Here is a 12,279-nt window from a genome sequence, read left to right as displayed (position 1 = left end):
TTTTGGCCATAAGTACCACTTCACCAGTTATCAGATCAGTAACTGTACATATCTTGGACAAGAATTCCACATTGTTTCCTTTATCATAGATCTAAGAGACACTCAAGAGACTGTACTTAAGGCCATTGACATAGTACACATTTTCAATACAATGAGTGAGTGACTTCCCGACTTTTCCAACTCCAAGAATGTACCCCTTTTTCCCATTTCCAAAGGATATACTCCCTCCTTGCAGGGATTTTAGTGAAAGAAAGTCCATGGTGTTCCCAGTCATGTGCTTTGAACACCCACTATCCATGAACCATGTTGACCGCTTCCTTTCACTGTTGCCTGCACAAGAAGATCAGGAGTTAGTTTTAGGAACCCAAGCAAGTTTGGGTCCCTTGTAGTAGACAAGAGGATGAATAAGAGCTCTTTTAGTCCATGCAGGCAATGTACGCTTTTTGTGAGTGGAACCTGGTCCCTCTTTTGTAGTCACTTTTTCAGCAAACACTTTGTTTTTCTGAACAGATTGAACCCTGGCCTAGCAATTTTCTTTGAAGTGACCATTGTTCCTACAGTGGGTACAAAGCCAGTTATCAGAAACAATGACATATTTGCTGTGAGGGTTGTAAGGAGTTTTCTCCCTTTGGAACCCTATTCCCTGCCTATTTCCACCATTATTAGTGTACATGGCAGTGATAGCTTCCGAGGACCAGGTCCACTTTAACGACTTTTCAAGATCATTTTTTACTCTTTCCATATCAGTTTGGAGGTGCTTGTTTCTCAGTTTCAACACACATCCTAGTTTTCACAGCTTTCAACTTATTTTCAAGTCTAATATGCTCCTCACTGGCTATCTCTTTTCCTTTTTCAGAATTTCCAAGTTTTGAATTAGTCTCTAGTCTCTCTATTGTTTCCCTTAGGTTTGCAATTACTACCAAGAGATCATTTGTTTCTTCTTTGAAGTTTTCAATGGTTTCCTTATGGTCAATAACTACAACTACTAAGTCATCTCTAGTTTGTTGAACTTCTCCTAGTTCTAAGGTTAAGGAATCCCTATCCTCCACAAGACTATGATAGGCATCAATCAATACACTAGCTAAAGACATGAGTTTCTTAGAAGAGTAGGATTTTAGATTTCTCTGAACATCCCTGACATTTACTTCCTTGTTGTCATTGTCTTCATCATCATATGATTGGGCCATCAAGGCAAGAGTTGAGTCATATTCATTTTCCTTGACTTCAACTGCCATCGTGGAACTATCACCAGCATCAGTTTCATCTTCAGATTCACCAGAGGAATATCCCCATGCTGCAAGAGCCTACTTCATCACATTGTCAGAAGATCTCTTTCTTTTGAAGTCCTTAAAAGGAACCGAGTTCCGCTTAGCTGCCTTTTCAGGGTTGTTCTTGGAGAATTCTTGCTTCAAGAGAGGACAGTCTTTGATGAAGTGTCCAGGCTTTCCACACTTATGATAGAGATCACAGTTTTTTGGTTTGCTGGAGCTGCCCTTTTTTAGAATTTCTCCATTTCTTCTGACCATCTTCTGAAATCTGTAGGTTAAGTAAGCCATGTCACTGTCTTCCTCACTTGAGTCATTGTTGTCAGCTTTGAGTACCAAGCTCTTTTCTTTCTTTGGTTCTTTTCTTTCACTGTCTATCTTCTTCTTTATCTCGTAGGTCTTCAGATTTCCAACTAGCTCTTTTATGGTCAGCTCCTGCAAGTCCTTCGATTCAGTAATAACATTCACCTTGCTTTCCCAAGGGCTAGGCAGAATACTGAGGATTTTCCTCACTAGCTTGTTTCTAGGAATGGCTTCATGTAACGACCTGATTGGTCGTTTTGGACTTTTGCACTTCGCTCGCTAGTTATCGAGCATGACTAGCCCCATGTGATGTATTATGACTTATGTAAATCGCCAATTTTGGTTTTCAGGGTAATCAGAATGAATTTGGAAGAGTAGTTTTTAGTTTGTAGCTTAAAATTTAAAAGGTTTGACCAAGTTTTGACTTGTTAGTATATGATCTTGGATTGGAATTTTATGATTTGGTTAGCTCGGTTAGGTGATTTGGGATTAGGAGCATGATCAGAATGTATTTTAGAGGTCTGTGAATTGGCAAAAATTGAGATTTTTGGCATTTTCCGGTTGATAGGTAAGATTTTGATATAGGGGTCAGAATGGAATTCCAGAAGTTGGAGTAGGTTCGCTGTGTCATTTTTGATGTGCGTGCAAAATTTTAGGTCATTCGGACAATGTTTGATAGACTTTTTGATCGAATTCGGAATTTGGAAGTTTTTGGAATTCTTAGGCTTGAATCCGATGATGATTTGATGTTTTGATATTATTTTGAGCGTCCCGAAGGTTGGAACAAGTTTGAATGACGATTATGGGATATGTGAGCATGTTTGGTTGAGGTCCCGACGTCCTCGGGTGAGTTTCGGGTGGTTAACAGATCAATTTTGGACTTTGGACTTGGCAGTTTTTGCTGGTTTTTGTTGCAGACGATTTGTTCTTCGCGTTCGCAGTTAGGGACTCATGTTCGCGGTTAGGGAATCGCATTAGCGAAGGGTGTTCTCTCAGGCGGTGAATTCTGTTCTTCGCATTCGCGCTTTGGGTGTCGCGTTCGCGATGTTGTGATGCTGTGTTCTTCCCGTTCGCGTAGTTATGTCCCCAGTAGGTATCACGTTTGCGTGGCTTGTGTTGCGAATACGTTGAGCATTTTGGGAGCCGATATTTTTCTTCATCGCATACACGATGGTCGTTGCGCGTTCGCGATAGAGGAAGCCTGGGCAGCTTTATAAAGTACTCTATTTCAAGATTTCGGCCATTTTTGCATTTTTGGAGCTTTGGAGCTCGGGAGAAGATGATTTTGGAGGGGATTTTCAGAGAATGGATTGGGGTAAGTGTTCTTCACCCACATTTGGTTAAATACCATGATTTTATCTAAATTTTTATCATTTAATTTGGGAAATTGGGATGAAAATTTGAAGACAAATTGGAGAGTTGAATTGGGGATTTGAGAGGCCATTTGAGGTTCAATTTTGATGTTCTTGATATGTATAGAATCGTGGGAGAATGAGGATTCTATTAATGTGATTTTTATAGGATTCCGAGACGTGGGCCCAGGGGCCAGGTTTGGCCAATTTCAGGATTTTTAAGTTAATTTGATTATTTTCGCTTGGGCTTTGGTCCTTTAGCGTGTATTAATGATGTGGAACTGATTTTGGTTAGATTCGGAGCAATTGGAGACTGATTTGAGAGGCAAAGGCACCGCAGGCTAGAGTTTGGACAGGATAGAGGTAAGTAATGCTTGGAAATGCTGTACTGAGGGTTTGAAATACCGAATTTCACATCGTAGTGCTATTTTGAGGTGACGCACACGCTAGATGACGAGTGTGGGGTCGTACACCAGTAGGGATTGTGACTTAGTCCGTCCCGTATGACTGTTTAACTGCGTATTTAAATGAAAATTGTTTGTTATCATCATGTTTGTGGCTAAATGCTATGTTTGGGCCTCATGCCAACTGTTTTGGACCCTTATCGGACTTTTACTACTTTTCCTCACTGTTCTGACTTAATAATTGTACTCAGTCATGCTGCATTTTTGTAATTTTTCCTAACTCAGCCTTATTTACTAAATTTTGGCACTATAAATGATATTTGAGCTGAACGCCTGTTTTGCTGATAGTCCGAGTGACTTGTGAAGTTGATGGCTGAGAGGGGCCGAAAGCCTAATTGTGAGGTTGATGACTAAGATAGACCGAGGGTCTAATTGTGAAGTTAATGACTGAGAGGGGCCGAGGGCCTGGTTGTGAGGATTATATATATATATATGTATATAGATCGGGCTGCACGCTGCAGTGATATATGGATCGGGCTGCACGCCACAGCGATATGTTGGATCGGGCTGCACGCCACAGCGATATAATGCTTGGGTCGTAGGAGCCCCTCCGGAGTCTTCACACCGCCAGTAGGCGCAGTCGATTGTATATATGGATCAGACTGCACGACGCAACGATATATGGATCGGGATGCACGCCGTAGCGGTTATTATATGGTACCTATTGAGTGTGAGTGCTGAGTGTGAGCGCTGATTGATAAGAGTTGAGTCATGTGTGACTGAGAGGCTTGCCGGAGGGGCTATATATACATGTATACGAGTGCTACTTTGCCTGAGGGGCCTATTTATGAACTTACTGGTTTCGCTCCTCCTTAAAGTGAGTTTCTATTGAATATGTTGATTTAATTACCGCTTTCACTCATCTTTAGACTGAGCCTCTATTGAAATGTTAAATAAATATTTTTAAACAACTTTCCTTTGAATTGAAGTTTTTACAAGGTATTCATAATTTAATCACTGCTTTGGCTTTATTACTTCTACCGAGATTTTTAAGTTACAAAATGGTTATAAATTTCTATTTGCCCGAGGGGCTGTATACGAATTATGTTTTGGTCGAGGGGCCGATTATAATTTTTATCACTTTCACTATAAATTTTACTAAACTTATACTAAAAACTATTAGAAAGGAATCTTCAAAGGATTTTTCCCAAAATGTGAGTTGAACGAGGTAATTTGATTTGTATCCTGTTTTGGAAACATGCGGTATCCTTTGTGGTGCCATGATGTGGTTTACGTGATTTCTTACTACTCAAACTTTATTTACTTTTATTACTTACTGAGTTGGAGTACTCACATTACTCCCTACACCTTGTGTGCAGATTCAGGTATTTCTGAACCCGGTAGCAGGTGTTGATCGCTTAGAGGCAGAGTCATCGGTGTTTAGAAAGGTAGCTGCCCGGCGTTCGCAACACATCTTTTCTTCCTCTTGTTTCCATTAGACTATATTTAGTACATTTTCTGACTTTTCGTTGTATTCAGATTTTTTTTTGTTGATGCTCATGACTAGTGACACCTCGATGTCACGCTTGTGTAATTATTCTGCACTTTTCTTTTAAATTTACATTACGAGATTATTGATTAATAAATGGTATAAAATAACTTTTATTGAATAATGGTAGATTCAGGAGTTGTGTCGGCTGGCCTAGTTTCACGATAGGTGCCATCACGACCGGTTCGGATTTTGGGTCGTGACAAGTTGTTATCAGAGCCTAGGTTACATAGGTCTCACGAGTCATGAGCAGGTTTAGTAGAGTCTCGCGGATCGGTACAGAGACATCTGTACTTATCCTTGGGAGGCTGCAGAACCTTTAGGAAAAACTTCACATTCTTGAATTCTTATCGTGCGTCCTTGATTCAACTTGAAATGTAATTATTTGAATTCCTTCCACGCATTCTTATGCACGCATGAGCGTGCAGTACCAGATGTGCATTGATGGCTTGTGATTCCCTGATCGAGGGGCGAGATGTGATCTCTGTGTGTTGAGGTTGGGTCAGTCTGGAAGACTTGAGGCTAGATGTTTGCCTATAGCTTGAGCCCTGAGCTATTGATTGCGTGATCACGTGTTTCTGGATCTATATGTTCTGATGTGTCCCTATTATGGGAAGTAATAACTGGATATCTATGTGATGAGTATGATGTGATTGCGAGATGTGTGCATATGATTTGAGCGAGAAAAGAAGGGTCTGCTTAGGGATAGTAAGAACCATCCAGTGTTTGATTTCTATCGTGATTCTATGTATAGCCCGAGTTGTAGGCGGGTTGAAGGACCTTTTCATGTTGCCTAGTTGGGAAGTAAGGTAAATTTCACGTTGTGATATGAGTTCAGACCCAGGAAGATTAAGTGACTGCGTAATGTTTATGACGGTGGAAGGGTATAAAGAGATGTTAGTTTGAGGCGAAGTCGGTGGGTTATCTCCTACGGGTGTTCTGAAGTTTGTGTGATCCTTATGTTGTCTATTGAAAGATCTCATTTACAAGTGAAATATGTGTGTTGCAATTTAAATTTGGGTCACTTAAGAGTGTGGGCTTGACTGTTACAAGAGTGAATGCGAGATTTGTAGAAGATTTGAAGTACTAGATGGTCTGTGTTGCACGAGCTTATGAAGGATTGAGTTTAATCTCACTATGGTATTATGTCAGTAATAGAATATATGCATTATGGGTTATTGTGTATGTTTTGATCCATGGCTTCGAGCCAAGTGGGGGAGTCTACTATTGATTAGTTGATTGCACGGTTATGTGCTATGTTAGTCCCAGTTTGTGGCATGTCGCGCCCACTTTTTCCCATCCTCGTGGAGGGAGGTCTGGGTTTCAACATTCATGGGGTGTAATGACTCATTTCCTCTCGAGAATTGGGTATTTGAAGAGTCACCACCTAACGGGTTATGGTGCGTTAGGGCACCTAGAGTGATTAACTCTTAGACTGGTTTGCATTACCGGAGATTAGGGTAAGGGTTCGAGATAACCTCGAGGGGAAGATGTTAGGCACCCCTATTGGTCCACAACTGTGGGTCCCAACCAAACTTATATTTATAAATTAGTCCATACAAATAGTTGAATCAAATAAGCAAAGCACGTTGGATAGTTCAAGTAGCGAAATAAAGGTTTGAACAAATTCTACAAAACAAGGTTTTAAGCAAGGAGAAGGTTTGGGGTAGGGAGGGGTCCTAGGTTGTTTATCCTATAGGATTTCCCCACGCAATGTCCGGTAAACACTCATCGATAAAGGTCTATAGGTGACATTAGCGCGTAGTCATTATATCCCATGTTTACCCTTATTGGTCATGCAAAGCGAGTGTTGGTCACTGATTCCTATTGCGTGCTGCTACCCGTCCCTTCTTAATAGTCTTGGAAGGATTTAGGAACTCTAACTATAGGCGGTTATAGATGCACCCCTAAGGTTTTGAAGGCAAAAGATCTAAGGCGACAGTCAAAAAAGCATTTAGGACTTCCACATAAATGGGGGCAATTAAAAGGCTCATAGTTTCCTCCGCAAACAAGTATACATGCAGCATGACTCAACCACAAGTAAGGTCTTTAGTAATCAAAGTCCTAAAACATGATTTCTAAGTGATCATGCAGAAAGAAACCACTTTCAGATATAGAAGCCATAACATTATTAGCTGCCTAGGACCTCTTCTTTAAAATCTTATTAGAATTCAGAGACGTTGAGTGACAGAAACAGCTTCAGAGAAATACAAGTTTTGAAAATGCCCTAAGGCTTGCCTATATGCAGAATTGCGTCTATGTTGATGCAGAAACAGACAAGTTTTCGAAATAGAACCTTTCAATACCTGTAGGCAGAATATCTAACAGGATTAAAGCAATAATGAAAGGACCAGTTTTAAGGAGTTATCGTTTGACAAGGCCAATTTTAAGAAGTAAACTTGTTGAGATAAAGTCAACTTATTAGGCTAATTAGATTATCAGACATAATTGCGAGTAGAAGTCCCTATATGCATGGTATCTAGGTGTGTTACTGGTTTTAGGCAATTTGTAGTAATATGTGAAAAACTTATTGAATCGGAATTATGTCCTATAGGCATGGTATCTATACTTGAATTGATTTAAAACATGATGGTCGGGAACCTGGAAACATGGTTTCTAACATAACAAATCCAAGATTTATGAACATGGTTTATATCTGACACAAATGACATTAAAAGTGAAGTCCTTATAGGCATAATTCTATTATGATGCAAATGAAATTGAAAGCGGAAACCTATAGGCATGATACTATTATGCAAACGCAATCAGATTTAATAAAGAAAGAAAACCTATAGACATGCTTCCTATTGAGTGGAGCAGACGGATTTGAAAATAAATCCTAAGAGCAGGATTTTTACCCATGTTACCCCACAAAGTATACATCTACCCACCCTTTTTACTAAGTGCCCCCAAGTATTTGTTTACAAATTATTACAGGCCAATGAAGGAATTACATAAATGAAATAGAAAACTAAGAAGCTATTCTATAGGGAGCCTGCAATCAGGCCCAAGTTTTCCAAAGCCTCCAATGGTCTTTCAAAACCTCATTTCAATAGACAAATCAGGGTCTAGGTGCATCAAAGTTCTCTAAGGGTCTCAAGGACCCCGGGCAATGCTTACACCTAGACATAGTAGCCAAGCATTGAACTAGTGCAGTGTGGAAAGCCAACCTCAGTATGCCAGAGTTCCAAGGGTTCTCAAGAGGATCCCAAAGCAGTACACATGCTAGAGGGGGCAGAACTTATTAACTAAGAGTAGAGTGAAAGTGCAGGATACATGTTGAAATAAGTTTATAAAAGACTGGACTTAAAGGTCTGAAAGCAATTAGTAAAGCAATAGAGGTTGTTTGAAAGAGGTTGGAGTAGTAAACAGAGTTCAAACACTTCAGGGTAGGACCACACACAACAATTTCACAAAATCTAAATATATTTAGTAATCACATAGGAGTTAAGGGGTTTGGGGATACACATACATTGCCTGCAGACACATGACCCCAGCAGGAGTATTAGGACTGGTATGGACATGCTCAGAGATAGTTTGACACTGGCATAATCACAAACCAGTCATAAGCACATAGAGGGGAATATGGATTTGGGATTCACAAAGTGGTAAGTTCACAGTGGGTAAAAGAAACAATTGTTCAGACATGCTTAAATCACACAAGGGAATACATGAGCTTAAAAGGAGGGGAGTCATACTAGCATGTTTAACTACAAACTCCACAACAAAACTATAAGTAAAAGTAGGCTAGAAATAAAAGAAACTGAAACAAGAAAAGAAACATATTGTTGTTGTGGCTGCAAATTAAATTAGGACATACCAGTGAAGATAGAAGTAAGCAGAATGAAAGAACTAAAGAGCACAGATGATTAGCCTTGACTTGCAGCCGACTAATAGTAATAGAATAACACAGAGATTTTAAATAAGAGAGGGGTTTTTGGAAGCCAAGTGTGTGTCTTGTTTGTGAAAGTTTTAAGGTATTTATAGTTGAAAGTAGGTAGTGGAATAAGGTAAAAATCATAGTAGTGTACTAATTTAAGAACTCAGAATCAATCACTTAGAGAATCAAGGAAGTACTTCCTTGAGTTAAGGGAATCAAGGTCAAACGGAAATATTCAGTACCATATAAGGGGGAAAGGAGGAATCAGTGCATAATTAAACAAGGAAAGGAGCCAGAGTCCATTAGGCATAAAGTAGTCGATTAGGACCAAATTCAGAAAGACCCAATTAAGGAAATACTAAGCAAAACCAAGTATCATAGTAAATAAGGTAATAAAACTAGTGAATTCAAACAGACGAGTAGAATCGTAGGGCCTTTAAGGAAAATCTTTCAATTACCAACAGATAAGGAAAATCAGAATCAATCATGATGGGTCATGATTCTGCGTGTTTCAACATATAAATAGAGACGAATGAACAGAAGTAGAAAATAAAACAAGGTCAATTATATAGGAAGAAAGAAATAATAGATGAGCAAACACAATCATGTAGAGGTGATGTAAGTAGGCTAGAGATTCAGCATGACATATTCGAAGCATGGTGACCACGAAAAATTAACAAGACCAAGGCAAAGAAAGTTATGCTAGCACACAGAGCCTAGGCAAGAGAATCATGCTAACACACGGAACCAAAGTGAAGAAAATCATGCTCACACACAAAAACAGAGTAAGAAAATCATGCGAACAAACAGAAACAAGTAAAGAAAATCAGGCTAACACACAGAAACAAGTAAAAAAAATCATGCTAATTCACAGAAACAAGTAAAGAAAATCCTTTAAAAATTAGGGCTTTTAACAGAGTTGAGTTAAAAAGCAGTAGGAACATAGAATCGGTCAAGATAAACGAGGAAAAAAGGTTTAATCATAAAGGAATAAGTTGATACCGGTATAGAAAGAACTCCGAGAAAACCCTAGTTTTCAAAGAAAGTGAGAACAGTTTAGACTAGAGGATCTTTTAGAAGAAAGTTCGAAAATAAGCAAATCATAGATGGAAACAGGTTTAAAGCATGAAAATAACATAGATCTGAGAGATCCAAAAGAGAGTTAGGGTTTCAAAAGGAAACCTAGGTAGAAATCGAAAGAACCTGTTGTAACTTCATAAATCGTAACATACACGGTGTGATTTTGCCCAAAATTATACTAGAGAAGCCTCGAACAATAGAATCATAAACCCTAGGTCCGAATCGACATGGTCTAGGACCCTTGAATGCCTTAGAGATGATGAGGTAGGTGATGAGAGTGACCATTGGAGGCTTGAGGTTTGAGAGATAGTCGCCGGAGATGACCGGAGAAGGAGCTGAGTGGAGGAGTATAGGGTTAGGTTTGAGAGAATAGTGGAGATGAGAGAGCATCTGAAGGCGGTGCCTTTGGAAAAGTGACTTAGGGTTAGGAGTCGTTTGAAAATTAAAAAAGAAAGGAATTATTTGGACCGTTGATCTCCCAGATCAACGGTCAGGATTAAAATGGCTAGGTGGATTTCGGGTTTGGGTAAGGGTTAATAGGGTATGGGTCGGGTGATTTGGCTGTGAAATTGGCTGGAAAGAGGTCCAATTTTGGCTATAATTGAAAGCCAAATTTGGCTGTTATTTAAATAGCCAATTTTCCCCTATTTAATTTATGAAAAATAATAGGTAATCTCTGGAAAATAAATCAAGGTGCCAAAATGATTTAAAATACATAATTGACAATTTAAAAATACAGGGCCCAATTTTATGCATATAAAACATAATTATATCTCAAAATGGGCTAACATTGCAATTATATGCAATTTAGCTTTAAAAATGCCAAATGTAATTATAAAAAATACATAAAATTTACATTAGCCATATTTTGGCATAAATATAGAAATTAAATAAAATTAATTATCAAAACAATAATTTTGGAAATACTTATTAGGGATTTTTATGGATAAAAAGGGAGAAAATAAATCAATTTAAACCCTTAAAATTATGGGAAAAATAATAAAAACCTTGGGCATGCTTATGTATGCATATATATGCTATTTTGAAGGCTTTTATGCATGTTCAAAATATATAGGGAAAAGTTGGGTATCAACATGGCGTATGGGTGAATCAGTTATGACTTACGGAGATTGAGATCGAGGATGGCTCGAGTAAAGGAAAATTTTGACAAAGGTTATCTACATAAGTTTATGAGAATCACGAAATGTCATGAGTGGTTATTGGTAAAGGATGTGCAATACATTGAACAGGAGGTTGCTTGGTTGCATTAAGGTGAGGTTACATTCTGTGGTGTCGGAGCGCTAATGGGGCACAGGTAGTCCGGCCCGTTAGATCAGTCTAATTGCGGTTTGAGTGGAGTGGATGACTCCTGAGAATGGTTCTAATGGGTTCAAGATTTTACATATAATAATTGGAGATTTTCAAGTTGTATATTTAGCTAGATCTGAGGTTTGCATTGGAGGATGTCAAGACTCGTGGTACTTCTATATTATTATGGATTCTACACATCAGTATCAAGAAGGTGAAGGTAATGACTTTAGATCGCAGTAGGTCTTCTCAGAGCAGGTATCTCGGTTGTGGTACTTTTGGGGGTGCTTAAGAGGAATGCGAGGGTTTATGAGCCTTAGGGCAGGGTGATTGATAAGTGGTGATTTTACTACTCATTCTAGTCTCTTTTCTTTAACTTTTATGTCCTTTAACTATAATATGAGGTTGGTTATGGTGTGTATTGTTATATTTTCAGGTAAATGATGCCATGAAGTGATTTGAATTCAATTGGAGTGGAATTGAGTAAAAAAGGGTGAAAACATGCAAAACCCCCCCCCCAGTGATTCCGCATCTGCGGAAGGCTGGTTGCAGAAGTGACCCCGCTTTTACGTGAAAAGGCCCGTTTCTACGGAATTTGCTGAGCTTGCAAGAAACTGCATCTGTGGTTATATTACCGCTTATGCGGTGGTGCATCTGCGCCTGGTGAACCGCATCTACGGTTACAGAGTTTTAGTGGCATTTCGCTTCTACGATGGAATCTCCGCATTTGCGGAGCCGCACCTGCGAGGATTCTTCTGCAGGTGCGGTCAACGGGCATCGGACCTGGGCAATTCAGGCATTTCATATTTTCTCGACCCCAAACCATTTTTATACTCGTCCAAGCAGATATTTTGGAGATCTTTGACATAATTTCAGTTCTTAGGGCTTGAGAGAACAAGGTTGGAAGCTAGGGCTTTGCACACACACTTTGGTCTTGAAGATTTGAAGCTTTTGGTTGAGAATTTCTTACCCATTTATGTTGCTTTCTTCATTTTCTTGCTTTATATTGTATATCTAAGTGTGTAGTATTTTATTCAACATTTGAATCTTATTTATGAAAATATTCATGTTTAAAGTGTGGATTAAATACCTCGTTGTGCTTATGTATTGAATGATTTTTATCCTTTTATTAAGTGAG

At 39.0% G+C, this 12,279-nt stretch overlaps 1 protein-coding gene across 1 annotated transcript in view; it reads right to left on the bottom strand.

The window, feature by feature from the left end:
- Positions 1-743: 743 nt before the first annotated feature.
- Positions 744-12,279, bottom strand: part of LOC138889324 (uncharacterized) — a 30,959-nt gene continuing 19,423 nt past the window's right edge. The window contains exons 2-3 of the mRNA XM_070172617.1: positions 1,359-1,700; positions 744-1,304 (exon numbers count right to left, since the gene is read on the bottom strand). Coding sequence (XP_070028718.1) covers positions 744-1,304; positions 1,359-1,700 — 903 coding nt within the window. The remainder of the gene's footprint in view (positions 1,305-1,358; positions 1,701-12,279) is intronic.

This window comes from Nicotiana sylvestris, chromosome 4, assembly GCF_000393655.2.
Source record: "Nicotiana sylvestris chromosome 4, ASM39365v2, whole genome shotgun sequence".
Classification (NCBI taxonomy): Eukaryota; Viridiplantae; Streptophyta; class Magnoliopsida; order Solanales; family Solanaceae; genus Nicotiana; species Nicotiana sylvestris.
This window is presented reverse-complemented; position numbering and strand designations above follow the sequence as displayed.